A 19,951-nucleotide genomic window follows, 5' to 3' on the forward strand; every position below is an offset into this window, starting at 1 on the left:
CACACCACCCACAGACTAGCACCTCACTCCCTGCCTTTGAACGTGAAGACTTGCAATGATTCATAAGAATTTAGGCCTATCGATTGTTGTATTACGCCATCTTGTGTACAAATTTGGTACTGTAACATTCTTATTTTTTCGTTCAATCATTTTCTTTTCAGCTTAGACCCTTTATGTATTAAGGGTGGCCACAGCGGAATGAACCACTAACTTATCCAGCATATGTTTTACACAGCGGATGCCCTTCCAGCTGCAACCTATCACTGGGAAACACCCATACTCTCATACACACACATACACTACGGACAAGTTAGCTCACCCAAAAATGCCAACTGACCCAGCCGAGGCTCAAACCAGCGACCTTCTTGCTGTGAGGCAATCGTGCTACCCACTACGCCACCGTGACGCATACTTATTTATATTATTGTTAAATATTACCTTATATTACAAAAATACAAACGTGTCAGATATATCACAAGAGATAGAGATAGGCTACAAATAATAATAATATTGATAATAATAATAACAATAATAATAATAATAAAACGATTCCTGCTTGGAACTGATCTATGTCTTCACATCATAGTGACTCAGGCCTGACCATTTAGAGACAAACAAACACCGCCTATTTTTAGGTAGTTTCATTTAATTTTCTTTAGCTTAGTCCCTTATTTATCAGGGGTCACCACAGCAGAATGAACCGCCAAATATTCCAGCATATGTTTTACGCAGCGGATGCCGCAACCTAGTACTGGGAAACACCCATTGACATTTACATTCACACACACACACACACACACACACACACACACAAAATGGTCCAATTTTGTTTACCCAATTCTTACACTTTGGACACACGAGGAGAACATGCAAACTCCACACAGAATCGCCAACTGGCCCAACCGGGACTCGAACCAGCGACCTTCTTGCTGTGAGGCAACAGTGCTAACCACCATCCTTCAGGTAGCTTTTCTACTTTGTTTACAGTCGAGACACTTAATTTCGATACTAATAGTGCCGCTTAAAAGGAGGACATCTATGATATGGCAGGGAGATTAGTAGATAACGTATTTTGTTTTACCAATACTATTGTTTTAGTGATCACTATTTTTTAGTATGTCACTATTAAATTAATAATAAATGCTAAATTATAAAAACAGAATATTAGCAAGTATATTAATTGCCAAGTATAAGGAATATGACAGATAGACAGCATGCACTGTATGTTGCATTTGTTTTATTCCCGATCTCACATTTACAAAATACCCAGTACTTCGCAATAAACAGTATCTAAATTGAAACACAAATCTCTTATCATTTCATGTCTTTGTGCTTTCATAACTGTTAAAATCTTATTCCTATATCAACAAAGGTGTACACAGGGATCAGTTTATTCGATCATCCAAACACTTACAAACAATAACAATAATGGTTCCCATTGGGTGCAAAAATGATCTCTATTAAATAACCCCTCTCCCTCTTTGTGTGCTTGGAATGGCGGCATTTTAAAAACAACAACAACTATATTCACTATTATCAGTTAGTATTCTTAAAATGTTAATTGTTTTAAACAGTTAAGATTCTTTAAAAAATAAAGCTCTACAGCAAAAAACAAACTATCTTAAATATCTATAAACGTCTTTCAGAAGTTTCAAGAGCTTGTGCAATATGACATTAGCTGCGTTTTATCATATTATCCACAATGAAGAACGATACACTGAGGAAATATTTCAGACATCTCTGGTAGTGTTCATGAAACAGCTGGTAATGAACTGTGATAATCTGGTGTCAGATTATATTTTAGAATATTTGAGAAATTGTGACAGTGAAGAGGCATCTGGGTGGTTATGTTCGGTAAAGAACAACACATTATTGCTACTCTAGGTTTTAGTTAGTTGGTAAACTTAGTATAAAACAAGACATACATAAATGTGGCGGGATCATTTTTCCGTGAAGCCACAAATAAAGCTTTTTTGGAGAACTTGTGTATGTTGGTGATAGTGAGGATCCTTTATATGATGCAAGACCAGTCACTTGGGGTCCGTCCATACTGCAAAAGGGCAACAATAGAAATACACAATATGATTTTATTCTGACTGTTCTGTTAGTCCTACGTAGTTTGTGAAAGGAAGGTGGGAGTTAAATGTATTTTATTTTAGTTTTTGAGGAGCAGTGAGGATACAAAATCAACTGAGACAAAAATATCCCAATTTACCACAAAAGGCTGCAATAACTTAATATTTAGACCCAACTTTTGTGCATGGTGACCACCATAATAAATTAATAAAAATGTATGCATTAAAAAAAAATAATAATAAAAATCGGATGAAAACCTATGTATTCTTGAAAGAAAATAAAATACAAATATTGAAGTAATTATGTATAATTAGTTGTAAATAGCAGACAAACAAACAAGAATTCTCTTTGAAAAATAAAATACAAATATGCAAGTAATTATGATTTAATAATCAGAAGTCTAATTAAAGTATTAAATAAGAACATACAGTACAAACACACATAAAATGTATTAACAAATTAACCAGAAAAACACAGGGTTCCCACGCTGTCATGAACAGCAGATTCAGGGACTTTTACAGCACCATTCATTTTAAATCAAGCACCTGTGTAATTCATACCCCAGTATATGTAGTGTCATGCATTCCCATATATGACAGTAAAACAATATAAGATACTGCAAGTTTGCAAGTTAAGTAATTATTATAAGTAAGTAATTATAAGTTTTTATTTCTAAGTTATAAGTAATTATTTCTATGTGGTCACTAAGCTAATTTAAAGCCATAATAAGATTTGTTGAAGGAGATTTGTTGCAGTCACATTGTTTTAAACAGTATAGTTAAATAATGAATACATTCTGAATGCTGTTAGAAACACACGTTACATACTTTAGGCCTATAAAAGTGTGTTGATGTCTTACCTGAATATCTGTGAGCTCTTTTAGTAGTCTGGAGGCAAGTGGAGGGAAGCTTCCCTCACATGGAATATGTAGATTCTACAGGACAGGATAAGCATTTAGTATAAGAAAAACCTGCTGAAAAATAGTCAAATTCACAGGGTTTCTGCAGGTTTCTGAAAGTCAATTTAACACTTTTTAAGACCATTATGAATGAAATGCATCACATATAACCACCACTACAACAACAACAACAATCCAACCCAGGCTCATTCTGATAATGTACCCCTATATACAATCTGGAGAGCACCAAATATGTCCCAGGAGCTACGTTTTTTAATAAACTAAATAAAATGAATAAAATAAATAGGCCTGCCATAAATTATTTTCCACTTAAATGACTAATTTAGATTACAAAATGAAAACACTGACTGAATCCTCTTTAAGAACAGGCATAGGCTGTTTTTTTTCAATCGTATGTTTTTGTCTTCCGTCAAATAAAAATAGCAGACTTTCTCAAATTGCTCGCTCCATGGAAAATATGCATTTATTTAATGCCCTGCTGTTATTATATTACAAAACCTTTTTGCATTTTTAATAGAAATCATTATTTTAAAGATTATGTTTTGATATATGGTTCCCTCTCTCACTCGCATGTCAAGTGCGCACGCTGCGTCTGATGAAAAGACAATCACAATGTGCATATGTTGACTTTTTGTAAACAGTTGTTGTTTAAATATGATATTGCATTAATTTGCATACATGCTTTATAAGCTGTAAAATGAAAGCTAAAGCCTATTTGTTGTGTTTATGATGCAGATACAGGAGGCGATCAGCATCAGCGCTGGTTTGGCATCAACTCGTCTGAATCAAACAGCATTATTCTTCTTCCATTTTCCTTCTTTGGCAAATATGTCTGTAGGCACGTGTGGTTACACTCACCTCTCCCTGATATAAGATCCTGCCGACTGGACTGACAATACAAGCTGTTCCAGAACCAAACATCTCTTTCACTCGATTCTCCTCTAGAGCTCGCCGCAGGTCAGCCATGGTCAGATAGCGCTCAGACACTTTAAACTCGCTCTGAAAGATAATGTTAACATTTTAAACAAACCTGTGTAGCACAAATTTTCCTTATCAAATTTCATTTTACTGTGCACTAGAAAAAAATGTGAAAAAAAGAGATCTTTTAGAGCTTTTCATTTGTGCAGAATCACCATGAAATATTTGTTTTTAATGAACATTTCAGTGTAAAATAGAAATTATTTCAGTATTTTTAGCACCCCCTCTCCCACCCGAAACCAAGAAAACTGCATAAAATGCTTTCATCCCTAGATACAATTCTGTGACTGTTTTGAACATTTATTTTTGAGCATTTTTTGAAAGTATGATTTTGCCATGCTTTACCCATCTGCGAGCAAGTTCTAAGATGCTTTGCCTTGTAACACCTGGCAGAATAATGCCATCTAGAGGTGGTGTCGCAAGCTCCTCCTCTGGAAAGAAAAAAAAAATAATTATTATGCAATTTTCTATAAAATAATACAAGATGAATGCATTTCTTAAAAATATATTTTTAAATTACAAAAAAGAACAATAAAAAATACTAAAACAACATTTAAAAAGATAAACAGTGCAAAAGAAATTAATGATATATTTATGAAAATATAAATAATAAAATAATTATTATATAATTTGTGCCAAAATATATTATCCAGATAAATGCATTATAAAAATGTATAAATAATAAAAATAATTAAAACAGAAATAAATAAATATAAATTAGTAATTAGATTAAATATTAATCATGCAAATATGAAGTGAAATATTAAAACATGCACCAAATAAAGACAAAACGTACAATACATAATAGTAATGTATTAATAATGCAGCTTAACAAAAACAAAATATTTTCCATATAACATTTTAAAATAATTTAGAAATAAATTACATATTTAGAAATATTACATATATTAAAATACAGCAAAAATATGATATAACAAGTGAAAAATAATAAGTAAATACATTATCAAAAATGTGTAAATAATAAAAAATATAAAAACAGAAAGAAAAATACAAATTAGTAATTAGATTAAATATTAATCATGCAAATATGCAGTAAAATATTAAAATATGCACTAAATAAAGAACGATAAAAATATAATAATAATGCAGCTTAACAGAAACAAAATATTTTTCAAATAACAATTTCAACACAAATTATATATTTTTAAAAATGATAAATAATAAAATAATTACTATATAAGTCCTGCCAAAATATTATATAATATTCAAATAAATACATTATCAAAAATTTATAAATTATAAAATAATTAAACAGAGAGAAAGAAATACAAATTAGTAATTAGATTAAATACTAATTATGCAAATATGTAAAATATTAAAATATGTAAAATACTAAATAAAGATTAAAAAGTATAATAATACATATTAGTAATATAATAATAATGCAGCTTAACAGAAACAAAATATTTTCCATATAATATTTTAAAATAATGTATAGAATTATACTGGGTCTTTCTAAAAGAACATATACAGATGTGTTTTACATTTTAGAATCTAGAAAGAATTAAAAAACAATTAAAAACATATTTGGGATTCCATCCAAAACATTGAAAACCCCTGTTCTTTTATATTTAGTACAATATTGAAAAGAAATTTGACGCCCTTCTGACATTTGAAACCATGCAATCAATCGTCAATTGGCCACTAGAGGTCTATAGTGATCTGCAACCAGACTAGAGATTGTGAATCTAACATCATCGATTTGTAGCCTTTTGATGGTCCTGCAAGCTTACATTAACTTCCGCATACTTTGTTGTCTGTTAAAGTAAATAAACATAACCAGTCTACGTTATCTATCAAAACAGAGTGTGAGTTCAGTCAGTTTGTAAACAGTCGTCACCTCCTTTCTCATTGATCCAGTAGAGGAAAAGGTTCATAGTGCCGACCTCTGTGATCTGATGATCGTCCCCGTAAAGCCACAAAACCTGTTGACAGCCAAAATCCACCGCCTCGTACTGGGCGAAAATAGATGAGCCATAGTTCCTGAGGAAAACAAAACAAAAACATTTTACACAATGTACCTTCTTCACAATCAATGATCTGTCTTGGTCCTGAAAAACCCCATTGTCCTGTTGTATTGACACACATTCCGAGGCTGAAGCAGCACTGGATGCTATTCTGTATACAATTCTGCTTTGGTGTGGGTGCTTTTATGATTTATAGTGCCCTGCACTAATATTGATCAAAATTAGCAAAGAACCTTTTGAAATGTCTTTATAGTTATAGTTGACCACATGATTTAAATGGTTACTAAAAACCTGGAGTAGCTTGAGTTTGTTTTTGGATTAGAGTTTTTTTTTTTTAACCCTTTCAAACTATTTGTGGTGATGTTGGGTATATTAGACTGTAGTTTTGAAGACTTTCTAACCCTAAAGCCCAACTAAACTGCATCCAATAATGATTCACAGCACTTTTCCTACATTTTCTTATACTAAAGCCTTATTCCAAAATAGATTAAATTCATTATTTTTTCCTTAAAATTCTACAAACAACAACACGTAATAACAATATGAGCAAAGTTGGTTTGAAATTAAGTTTAATTAAAAACAAAAACAAACGCACATAAATATTCACATCCTTTGCTCAATATCTTCTGCAATTCTGGAGTTGTGATTCTTTTTTTTGGCCACTTGAACCAATCTTCTGACAAACAGTGTGTCCTCCAGACCCATTCACAACATTTCTTTCTAGTAGACAGGAATTTTTTCACTATCACCCCAAAAGTGATGGAAATAGGTATTTTCTGTGTTTTTGCTATGCTCTTATTGCCACGTCGCATTTTGTGAAGCTCAACAACCTTTTTTTGTTAAAATCAGAACTAAATCAACATGCACCTTGATGTCAAAACACGTCAAAAGTATGTCAAAAATGGACATAAATTTGATGTAAAAACCTTGACATCCATACATTGATGGCTTTTGACACCCAAAATAATGACACAAAAAGCCTTATAATATAAAAAAGGAAACACATCGTAATCAATTATTGATGCCAGAGGTAGATGCCAATTTAATGTTGATTTGACATAAAGGTTGTCAACTGACATCAAATTAATTAGCATTTTTTACATGTTTTTGTTTTGACGTCAAGGTGACCGCTGGGATGTATTTTGTTTTTTTAATTTATGTGTGACTTACTGAGTTTGGCCTTTGTGTTACCTCATATTTATAGCCCTGTGAAACAGGAGGTCATGCCTGGCAAATATACTGTTCCTCATAACCCAGGTGCAATAAAATATAAAACAGCAAATGGAATACACTTCATAAAACTGTGGTGTGTTTGCAATTGTTTGTTCTCAACGAAAGCTATTTATATTTTTGTTAATAATTTGACAAAGATTTAACAATGAAGTCCTTTTTTTCATAGCCTTCAATGTACTGCATGTTCTATTTCTATCATATTTACCAAGAGTGTCAATAAAGTATAAATGGAGGATACTGAGGATGCTGTAAAACATTGTTTTAACATGCACAATTCTGTACATTTACTATGACATTTTTAACATTAATCCAAGCCTGCAGCATTTGAATCAAGACTAGTAAATATGCAAGGATGTTTCTTATTCATGTAGTGTTTTGTAGTAAAATAATGAGTAATGTACAAACACAAACACATTGCATGTTACATGTTTCTCCCTCATTTGCTTACCCTCCCATCTTGCAGTCTCCTGTTCCTCCTCTCCAGGCTCTGATGTATTTGGAGTCGGCCCACAGAGACACTGGTTTAGCTCCTGTGCTGAAGTACGAGCCCACGGGACTAAGGATGACAAACAGCAATGCACTGGAGGGTTTCTTCACACCGAGGGTGGGCTGCTCACACAAGGGGGTTGTAAAGGGTTTATAGGTTAACAGTAGTGGTATTCGTTCATTTTAGATCAAAATACTGTCTATTTTGGTTTCAATTTTTTTAAACTTCATCAGAATATGAAGTTCAAAGATTTTGGCATTTGACACGTGAACACACACACATAAATCATCTAGCAGAAACAGTTGGTACTGCATTCAAACAAATCTTAACATATTTTTTGTAACATTAACTTAAAATTTTTAAACAAATTGTTTAGATATATGCTTTTTCACAGTTTTACAGAATAAAATACATTTACATTCATGAAGTTAGAGTGTATTTATACATTACAGTGTTTCAAATGAAAAATAACAGTTTTAGTTGCCAATTAAAAGAAAATCATTAAGTTTAATACATGATTGTGTAATTTTTAATCATTAATTCATGAATAGTTTGATGTTCACATTTTTCTGCCACATAAAAATATATTACTATCTTTAAAATCTGAATTGTTTAAATAAATGTATTATGTGACAGTACTGTGTACTAAACAAACAGCATCATACAGTAAATACATGTTTAAACTAAATTAAAGGTCATTTTTTATTCAATGTTTGATGTAATCTACACTAAAATACATTTAAAAACAGCCAGTTGCATTTTGTTTTTATCACAGCTCTGCCAGTGAGAATGGTTGAGATCAAGTGCATCAAATGAAAAGCAAATGAGAAGCGTCTTGAAGGGGGCGGAGCATGTCAGATACTAGAGAGCATTTGATTGGTCAAGATTTGATGAAACAGAAGTATGTGTTTTGATATTTATATCAGTTTTAAAGGAGAATTTTGTCTGTTTTGAAGCATACAACCTAATAGATATCCTTAAAACAAACAGCCTGAAATTAACATCTAAAAAGGTTTATTTTAATTTCACTGGGCCTTTAAAGACCCACACTTACAGTAAATGCAAGATCTGACAAGCCATTTAAAGTTTTTATGATAATGAATTTTATTTTGTGCAGTGCTCACCTCTGTGCCCAGTAATGTGGGACGGATGTAGAGACTGGCAGAGTCTGCGTGAGGAACCCAGTCCTGATCCACGTCCACCAACTTCTTGATGCACTCCATCAACTCAGCACAATCAAAACTCTGCAGATAAACAGAGAAATTGAGAAAAAGCAGAAGTGCATTTTTCTGTGTTGATTATATCATGCATGCGATGAAGTAAACATGGAGATATGACAGTCTTACAGGCAGACACGCCCGATGAGCAGACTTCAGCATCCGCTTCATGTTCAACATGGGTCTGAAGAGACGCACTTTGTTGTCCGGCCCCCGATATGCCTTCATACCCTCAAAAAGCTGCACACAATATGTTTACATTTAAAAATAAAGTCTGAATACTGACAATGGTTTACTAAGTCTGACAAAATACTTCAATTAATTGTTTTTGTTTTCTTTTTTGTGTCAATTCTATGTCTTTCATCAAAAGCTCTGAATAATTTTTTTACATTTTTCTACATTTTTCAATCCTTCTTCTGTATTCCATGTTCCATGGCATTTGCTAAAGTACAAATGAAATCAAAACTAACCATATGATTTTGTTAGCTAACATTGCCACTTTTGTGGTGAACAATTCATCTGTGAATGCCATAAAGAAAAAAAAGTTTGCTCTTGTAATCTGAAATTAAAATCTGAAAATGGACTTCCTGTTTTTTTTGTTTTTTTTCAATTAAATTCTCAGATTATGTAATTTTGAGGAATTTGCAGACACTCTCCAACAGAATATTACAACCAGTGTTTGTTAGGTTGTAATAACTCTTCTAAAACCTTTTTCCTGATCTTTCTGAATGAAATGCCTACTTTACTATATCCAATCAGCTTCACCGTTTTCTCATTTAATATTCTGTTTTTTTAGGAACTGAGTCACAATACGGAAAGACCCATGTGGACTTTACTGTGGAATGAGACTCTATCTGTAAATGTTTCTGTGCAGCAAAGAAACACAGTAGAATGCAAAGAAAGCACTGGATGTGTTTGCTGAGTCATTAAACCATGTGCAATACTTTATGAGCATTTGTGTAATGTCATTTTAGTCTAAAGTGAAAGCAATTTGTGGACATTATCAGTGTATAAAATTTTAAAGCGAAGACACCATATTAGTACCCTGTTCATTCTATTAAGTTTAATCAAAGTACAAACTGCTCTTGGCTGAATATGTTTCATAGCTTTATTATTATGTAGAGTATATATGATTTATTTTGACTTCAATGTACAGTTGAAGTCAGAATTATTAGCCCCCTGAATTATTAGCCCCCCTGTTTATTTTTTTCCCCAATTTCTGTTTAACAGAGAGAAGATTTTTTCAACACATTTCTAAACATAATAGTTTCAATAACTCATTTCTAATAATTGATTCATTTTACCTTTGCCATGATGAGTTAATAATATTTTACTAGATATTTTTTAAGACACTTCTATACAGCTTAAAGTGACATTTAAAGGCTTAACTAGGTTAATTAGGTTAACTAGGCAGGTTAGGGTAATTAGGCAAGTTATTGAATAATGATGTTTTGTTCTGTAGACTATCGAAAAAATATATAGCTTAAAGGGGATAATTTTGACCTTTTTAAAAATTACTTTTATTCTAGCTGAAATAAAACAAATAAGACTTTCTCCAGAAGAAAAAATATTATCAGACATACTGTTAAAATTTCCTTGCTGAAAAATTCAGAGGGGGTTTATTAATTCTGATTTCAACTGTATATCTATGTGTACACTTATATCTAAGTGTGTTGGGGGATCTTTCACTTGTTTACAAAACCGGGTTATATTACATATTATCATTAAATATTCCAAAAGACAGAGAGGCGGGCTTTGATTTAATGGCATAGTTCACCCAAAACTGAAAATTCTGTCATCATTTACTCACCTGTTTGAGTTTCTTTCTTCAAAAAGGAAAATATTTTATAAAATGATGGAAAACACATCTAGCAAAATTGACTTTCATTATATTTATATTTCCTACAATGGATGTCAAAGTCTACTGGTTTCCAGCTTTTTTCAAAATATACTCTTTCATGTTAAACAGAAGAAAGAATGTCATAAAGGTTAGGAACCAATTTAAGGTGAGCAAATAGTAAATACATTTTTGTGTGAACTGCCCCTTTAATGTACCCAAGCACCTGAAACTAACGCTGCGTCCCAATTTGCAGACTTTCTGTCCTAAATAGTATTTGAAAATAGAATTAGTATGTTCCAAATCGTAGTATGTTAAAAAGAGTATGCCAAAGGTTCTCGGATGGTTGAATGTTTCAGGTAAAAATTCGAAGTGTAAAACCATCCATACTCTAAACGCTAATATAGCCCACAATACATTGTGCGTTGAAAGTGAAATTCGATTAGAACTACAAACGAAGTTGAAAAGTGTACATAAACGACAAACATGATGGACGCACGAGACACCAACAGTAAAGTAGAGAGGCTTTGGTAAAAATGTTTGTGTGACTGTTAAATAATATCTAGCCCACTGGAAAATATTTAAATTGCGTTTTCTGTGTTATATTTCATCTGCAACAACAACACTGAACTTATAAAAAGACGTGTTTGGAGATTAGCATGTGAATGCATAATTATCCAAAGACCTGAGGAGATTTCTCGGTATGAAAGACTCGTGAATGGTAGATTATCCTGCTGCTGTTTCTCCAATAAGGTAGGTAATTCAATTTGACAGAAATGTGGATGATGTGTCGAGATGATTGTCGGAGGACGTAACTAAGCAACATAACAATCTGTTAACAAAGAAGTAGTATGTCCCAAAGCTTGCATACTCTTCTGTTACACACTCAAAAGTATAGATTTTTCTTTCACAAAAAAGTACATACTTTTAGGGTGTAGTTTAAGTATGCAAATTAGGATGCAGCGTAAGTGTTCACTAATAATTTTAAGAAATATCAATAGGATTTGTAGTAAGTCTATAATCACTGATTCAGATCAAGATTTGAATCACAGATGGAATCAAGAGCTTGAACCAGGAATCAATTTGAACCAGGACGTTTGAATCAATACCCAGTCCTAGTAATAATTATTAATGCAAGTCAAATGATTTTATGATATCTACACATCACACATATGAAACTCAACATGGCAAGGACAGACCTGTATAGCATAATGCAGGGCAGAACAGCCTGGATGAATGGACAGGTTCCCAAAAGGCTGGATGTGGGGCTTCTGCCAGCCTTCTTGAAGACTCCACTCAATGGTCAACATGTGGTCAGTGAAAACTGACCCAAACACCAGGCCATTTGGGTCAGGTTTTGGCTTATGCGTCTGTGCTAACTGTATCACTGTGTCTGCGGCCTGAAACAAAAATAATCAGAGCATCAGATGACAATTTACCAGCCAAGAGCTTTTTACAGACACGGAATAGGGTCAATCTGTGAAATCCATCTCTCTATGCCTATATTTATTTCTGGGGATTGCTCTCTCTAACAGAAATGCAGTCAAACCCTGAGATTAGACACTCTCACAGATTACATGTTCCTTCGGCAGCCCTCTGTAATCCCAGATTATGGTGTAAAGGTGAGCACCACATTACTCTCACTGTTTCATAGCAAACATTTCTTTGACTGAGAATGTCAGCAGCAACCTATTAGATTGCAGGGTTTCTAATGGTTTCATCAAGCCAAATTTAAGACTTTTTAAGACCTTTTTAAGACCATTATGAATGAAATTTTAGACTTACACAAGGCTTTTTGGCATAGTTAAAACATTAAAAACATTAAAAACAAATGTTATTGCAAGGAAGATAATCAAACCATATTGGTAAATAGAGTTAATGAATAAACTTTCGTTAAAACTTTTATTAAGATGGAATGTTAGTAATTGGATAGGTGTTGGTCTGATTGGGTAGCTTTACATAAACATAGGACAATTAAGACCTGTTTAAAATGATTTAAGACCTACAACACAACATTTTAGTGAATGTAAGACTTTTTAAGACCCTGCAGATACCCTGGATTAAATCTTAGTCGTCCTGATATATTTTCACTGACCAAACTAAAATAAATAAATTAGTTTTTTTGAGTTTATAGATTTGATTCTAACAATATATTTTGTTTAATTTGTCTGTCTGTCAATTTTAACACAATAACAGTCGAGGAATACAATTTTAGAATCCTTATATTCCTTATTATAATAAATTATTTTATATATTTATTTACTTAGAAATTTACTTATTTAACTTATTTTGAAATTACTGACTAACCTGTTATAGTTGAATAACAGTTATAAGTTAAACTTTAACATTTAAAGCATTTAAAATCTATCTTGTCTGTGTTTGTTTATTAGTTATAAATGGCACTTTGCATTAATTTAATACAAAGATTGAAAATCTGAGTGAACTGAAAGTTGCTGCAGATTTTATTTCAGTATGATAAAGTATTTCCATCTTAAACAGAATAATAAGGAGAGGGCGGGGTTTTACATTAGCACTCATCCTTTCAACTTTATTTGCAGCAAACTAATGTTTGGAGGGACGTGGCTAACCATATTTCACATAAGCCATCTATTGACACCATCTGAGAAGGGTCATTCCAGAGTGGAATAAAATGGACAGATTTTGATTTACGATTACTAATACTGTTTGCCTAACTCGGTCCTGGAGGGCCGGTGCCCTGGAGAGTTTAGCTTCAACCCTAATCAAACACACCTGAACCAGCTAAGCAAGCTCTTACTATATATACTAGAAACTTCCTGGCAGGTGTGTTGAAGCAAGTTGGAGCTAAACTCTCCAGGCCATCGGCCCACTAGGACTGAGTTTGGACACCCCTGGTTTAGTGGATTAACAGATTATTTATTCACCTTAAAGGGGACCTATTATGCCCCTTTTTACAAGATGTGAAATAAGTCTCAGATGTCTCTGATGTAGAGTGTGTTTGTGACGATGTTTTTATAATTGTTTGAATATGCCTAAATGATTTTGATCCAAATTGTGCCGTTTTGGTGACTGATGCTATAAGTTCAAATGAGATTTTGCTCCCAGCCCTCTTTTTAAAAGAGGGTGGAGCTATATATGCAAATGTGTCACCATAGTGGCACATTTAAAACTCTAATAGTGGACTGCTGCCTCTCACTCAGGGTTATTTATGCTAATGTGAGAGAGATCGTAACTAACGGGTGGGACTTCCCCCTCCAATGACATGTACAAAGGGAGAATGTCTATTAACCTGTTTCTACAGGCTGTTTTTATGAAGTGTGATTATAAAAAATGTAATGAATACATTTTTACCATTAGAGGCTGGCTATATTCACACACTGCTGCCACACTTCTGTGTTTAAACCCTTTATAAAAGTGATTTTTGCATAATAGGTCCCAATGTTTATCTGAAATGCTTCATTTTCTGGTGCTGTCATTGAACACTAATCTAAGGACTGTGCTGTCTGACACCTCAGTTACGAGTGCTTTACGAGTAGCAAACTATAAATATGCTAGATCCAATTGAACAACCGTCTGTAATCTCTGTAGTCTCGACAGCAATCATGTTAGCAGATTTACAGTGGTGGTCAACAGCAGTGCTATTATTGTCCTTGATGAATTCTTCAGTTAGTATTCTAATTAGTGCTTTTACTTTAAATGTTCAGAGCCAGTGCTATAATTTTGTTGAGGCTACATTGTAATAAGAGCCGCAGTTTGGCCATCATCCAGTCATTGGTTTAAGTGACCTCACACACAACAGTCTTCAGGCACTTCAAGAGGCTTAAATGCGATTATCCTCATCAATAGACAAACAATACTCTGCATGCCGCCATGATGAAACCAAAAATAAACACCTCTGCAAGAAGACTAAGTATAGTAACAGTGCACGTGTTTGTGCCTTTTCATCTCAGACTGTTTATGGGATTGGAGAGAATGTTGGAAGCACATAAATCACAATGTTACAAGACTGAGGCTAGATTTCTGTTTACTGACATTTACTGATATTTTACGTAATGCCGTGTGCTCCTGAAATGAATAAAAGCACGTTGTGTGTCTTTAATCAACAGTCCACCAAAAAATGTAAATACAGTCAATCATGTGAAGCCCTAAATGGTGAATGGGAAAAATGTGAGATTGTTTCAAATGGTTTTGTGTTCTCTCATGAATATTTAAGGCTGTTTATAATGTTGCACTTTCTCTTAGTTATTTGTTGCAACCTGCTATAATGTTTTTTACAGACTGTTTTGACTTTAAAAGTAAGAACAAAATGGTCTCTCCTTTGCTCAAATTTATTAATTTATGTCACTATTTGACATTTTTTCCTCAAAAAACTGTCCAAAGCATGTCAATATAGTGACATTACACATTATTGGAACTGCAATGTGGGGTTAACACCAAAAAAGCACTGCAAACCCTTCTCCAGAGCAAGATTTAATAAACCCAGCAATGCTAATTTAAGGTAAAAGCAGTGTTTACGATGATGAAACTGGTGATTTGAGAAAACGCAACATTTCATGCAGAAGCTTATTATTTCGGAAAGGGAGCACAATATTTTGTTTGTTTTATCACATCTCACATTAATATTATTCAGTTATTTTTGGTACTTTATTCTTCTCTTATATATAGAAGAAAAAGAATTTGTAGACTATCTACTTGTCACTCTTTTTGATGTGATCATGTTAAATAAAGACAAAAGCAAGACTGTAAATATCGATTATTTTCAAATGGATGATTTGTTCAAATTCGTCTCATAAACCCAAATTTAAATCTGTGAACATCCCACAAGTCAGATGGACAACTTTCATGATATTTTAGGATGTTATTTTGCTTTTAGATAAAACGATTCTGCGATGTTCATTGTAATGCAAGGTAAATACATTGAAAATGTCTCATTTTAGACAGAAGAAAAGCCAAATGGGTTTAATTCAGCATAACTGTGAGCTGGACATTACAGCGTTAAGCGTTTTACTAAATGCGGCTTAATATAAGACGCTTCTGTCATTGATATACTCAATAAATTCTCTGCTTTTGTATGCAGCCACCAACCTCAAGCAAATTTATTGCACTTTGTTTACGTTAGGGCTGTCTTGCTGTTATATTTTTTCCGATACTAATAAAATTTCACCAGATGATTTGAATAGCTCTATTTGGAAAGATTTCATTAATTTAGATTGACTTAGATGATCATTTAGATGATCATCAAGTCTTTTTCTATGCAGTGCATCTGCATAAATTATAATAAATTACAAGCAAAAATAAATAATTAAAAAAACAGTGCTTTATGGTTTTCTAACAGTCTAACAGTGTTTATGTATAGAAATTGAACAATCAAATGTTAAATGACATGGTCATCATTGTAAAAATAATAACTAATAATTAAATGTAATAATGTCTTTATCTTGTAATCTTTACCTAATAATCTAATCCTGCAATCCTTGCGATATTGATGCTCAAAGGATATATTGTTCAGCCCTAGTTTATGTTATGGCAAAATGATGTACAGAACTCAGACTTAATCACCACCTGAGTCAGTGAAAGGTAGAGGGACAGAGAGCAAGCCCAAAGCCAAGCCAAGCTTGATTGACAGGGCTTACAGTGATCTGAGACACTGGATTCCCTTTTGCTCAGCACGGGACCTGTTGGAAGAGTAAGCGTCTACTAACTGCCAAAATAAGGGGTCCAAGGTCACATTTTGGAGCCATGGAAGTCAAAATATTAGATATATGGGAAAACGGGTCTATCACAAGCCAACTCCAGACGTTTAGACTAAAAGAAATAATCTTTTGCAATGCTCTGACTGTTTTGGAAACAGTGTGTGAAGACTAAACCAGAAGAAAGTGGAATTATCTTAGGAATTATCAAGTTTTGATTGAGAAGGAAATTTTCTACTTGTCTGATTCATCAATCAAACATCAGAATGGTGCCACTGGACATCTCATGGAAGGTAAGTTCAAGTTTATTTGCATAGCAATTTTTACAATAATCATTGTTTCAAAGCAGCTTGAAAAAAAGCACATTATTGCATTACAATCAAAATAAGTTAAAGTTACAATCAAATATAAGTTATTATACATAAACACAGTTAAATACTGTATTTTACATTTTATATATAATCTGTATGATGCATATAAAATATACCTTACCTTAAAGCTAGAGGCATTGTCAGCCATGCCGTTTTCCTAAAAGAAAAGAAACACATTACAAGGAACAGAAGAATTTTTAAAGCTGGGGTATGTGATTAGATCACTTAATTTACAGTCTGACATGTTAATTTAGAATACTGCTCTTCCCTGATTTTATTTAATATCATTGCACATCTCTAAAACAGAGAGAGCAACATTAAAACATTTTCTTAACAAGTATTCCCTTACAAAATATCTGTATCACTTAATTCGTAGGGTAGAATGTGATTCCTTCATGTTAAGCAGAGTAGTTACGTTTATGATACAAATTATATTTAACATCTAGGCGGTCCATTCTGCTGTGGCGACCCCTGATAAATAAGGGACTAAGCTGAAGGAAAATTAATGAATAACTATCTACTTTTTAAATTAAAAATCTAAATGTCCAAGACAAAACATCCCCTGATTGTACAAGGAATACACCAACCACTGTACTGAAACAGAAGTATTTAAATATAGTATAGCTGTTTATAGATTTATCGCCAACCAAGTGTAGGTTTTCAGCCACAGCTATATTTATATAGCTTTAGGTCAAAGGCTGTGCTGTGGTGAGTTATAAGACGTTTCCTTGCAAAAATGAATGAGCAAAATATTTAGTCTAAATACAAAAATCTCAATGAACAATGAGATAAAGTCACAATGACCTGCAAAAAGTGGACTTTCTACTCTAAATGGATGTGTAAAAGTTTAAGATTTGCCTGAAAATGTTCTTGAGCAAGAGCATAAGCATTTGATTTCTGTAACACTCAAATAAAGTGCAATTACAAAAAAAGAAATCATACAGTAAGAAAAACCTGATAAATATATGCCTAATACTCAAAATTAATCTGTAATGAGTAAAAAGCAAGAATTTCAGTTTTCAATTATAGAATATTATATATTTTCTGCAAAATAACACCTTAGTATGTCTAATAATTAAGCATTTTACACCCCTAATGAACTCACCCACTTAGACATCATCACGTTCAGTCATGAAGTGAACTTGAAGTGGCTTGAAACATGAAATGATCTATGAGTTAGGCAGTTTTAGTGACCAATCAGCAGGGTTGAATGAAAGCTGCACCTCCATGCACTGACCTTCATTACCTTGCAATGTTTACAGAAGATTTGTTGCCTAATAGACTGAAAACAAGGTGACCATTAAAATAATGACCAAAGAGCAATTAGCAGTAACAAATACAAAAGCTAACAATGTATTTTCGCAGTTATTAGCATTTGTAGCTATGAACATTGGTGATGTAATAACTAACCTCATGAATTTTTGATGTTATAAACAAAAAAGAATAAAGGAAAGTACAAACATATTGTGTTAGCTTCTTGTTGCTAGCGTAAGATAATGATTCCGCCTGCCTTTAACACAAAAAGTACATCAAATATGACTGTAATGATTTTATATTTGATGTATAAAAACCCTGACAGAGGACTTTGATAACTTATTTTATTAGTCCATTATTTTACAGTCTATGTGTCCAGTCAGTGACGTAAATGTGTGTATCAATAGCCCTACATCAGGATGCGCGTAACCGCAACGTAGATCTGACGAGAATACATACATGACCTATAAAGATGTTATATAACACATTGTCCATTTAACATAGTATATCGTCTACGTTTATGCCTTTTAATAACATTTACAGAATAATATAATGAAATATGCGACAAACTATGCGCCACGACAGAGACATTCCGTTTATCTTCTTAACACGCACACGTGACCACCGAGCATCTATTTGCGCGACCTCGCGGTTTAATATGAAACATGGATGGATTTTGTAATATTTACATGAGGAAGAAACCATTGAATCGTTATGAACGCGACACGCGTGCCGTTACCTTGTGAGATGATGGTGCGCTCGTGGCTGATGCAACGCTCGCCATGATGAATGTGCGACGTCTGTAAAGCTCTCACAGATTACACCATATCAAAGCCAAAGCGCCAAAACACACACAGTGTTTGAAAGTGTACTATATGACGGAAATAAGATTTTTTTTGTAGTGATAAGAAATTACCTTAAGTTATCATAGAATTTATTTTTTAGAAATTAAAATGGAAATTAATATATTAAATTAAACACAAAGATTTGAACTCTTAACATGTTTAAAGATCACTTCTTAAATTCTCAGTTATTCTGGATACTGGATTAATAAATAGTAATAATAATAATAATATTTTCATTTAAAGCATGTATTTATTGATTTATTTAGTTACTACTACTACTACTACTAATAATAATAATAGTAATAATGTTTTCTTTTGCTGGGATTTGATATTTATTTCCAAATATTTATGTTTTAACTCTTCTAATGTAAAATATTGGTATTGTGTTGTCTAAAATGATTATAATCAAGCAAACAAACAATCAAAAAAACTTTTAACTATATAACAACAATTGAATTCTAAATTTGGTGTCAGTCAGTAGCTTACAGAATAAAGCAAAAATTATGTTTATTGTTTACTCAAAAACAAAACTATAAATCATAAATCCAGCAAAACTAAGAAATTACAAATGGTCTTACTTTTCCCCAATAGCTGTATTTCTCCCAAATGATTTCAATTGCAACTAACACAATCAACACTTTTCTAAAAATAGTTCTCAATCTGGGTGCTGGAGCTGAATATGGGACCCCTGGCCAAATATAAAGTCCTCTGGGTATCATAAATAGATTGCACATCTTAAACTCCTCAAATCTTAAACACTTAATATTAATATATTATATACTTTTTAAACTAAATACATCAAATTTTACCGTTAAACTTTTAAAACAAAGATCTTAGGGTTGATTATAGGACAATTAGGCCCTTGGAGTCCTTTATACAGCACAAAATAAAAACTGAAATTTGTTTATAGATGCTATAATTTGACAGACACTGAGGAGTACAAAACTCCATTCACTGTCAGTTGCAGTTCCATCATTGGACGCAAGGTGTCAGTACGTCACTTGTTTTAATGCGGCCTCCTAACAGCTGCGTTGCGCTTCCTATGCTTATTTTGTGATTCCTACACGGCGGCAACAT

General features: G+C 32.9%; 1 protein-coding gene across 2 annotated transcripts; it reads right to left on the reverse strand.

Moving 5' to 3' along the window:
- Window positions 1–1,217: 1,217 nt before the first annotated feature.
- bcat1 (branched chain amino-acid transaminase 1, cytosolic) lies at window positions 1,218–18,842 on the reverse strand. 2 transcript variants are annotated; one of them, XM_056455708.1, is made up of 11 exons: window positions 18,769–18,842; window positions 16,897–16,932; window positions 11,935–12,135; window positions 9,028–9,138; window positions 8,806–8,925; window positions 7,643–7,803; window positions 5,835–5,977; window positions 4,319–4,404; window positions 3,854–3,994; window positions 2,936–3,010; window positions 1,218–2,050 (listed from the first exon to the last, which is right to left on the reverse strand). In XM_056455708.1, the coding sequence occupies exons 1-11, from the start codon at window positions 18,811–18,813 to the stop codon at window positions 2,012–2,014; spliced, it is 1,158 nt and encodes a 385-aa protein (XP_056311683.1). In that variant the 5' UTR covers window positions 18,814–18,842; the 3' UTR covers window positions 1,218–2,011. The 2 variants fall into 2 exon arrangements, with proteins under 2 accessions (XP_056311683.1, XP_056311684.1); XM_056455709.1 differs by lacking the exon at window positions 18,769–18,842 and adding an exon at window positions 17,881–18,009.
- Window positions 18,843–19,951: the final 1,109 nt, after the last annotated feature.

Source organism: Danio aesculapii, chromosome 4 (assembly GCF_903798145.1).
Source record: "Danio aesculapii chromosome 4, fDanAes4.1, whole genome shotgun sequence".
NCBI lineage: Eukaryota > Metazoa > Chordata > Actinopteri > Cypriniformes > Danionidae > Danio > Danio aesculapii.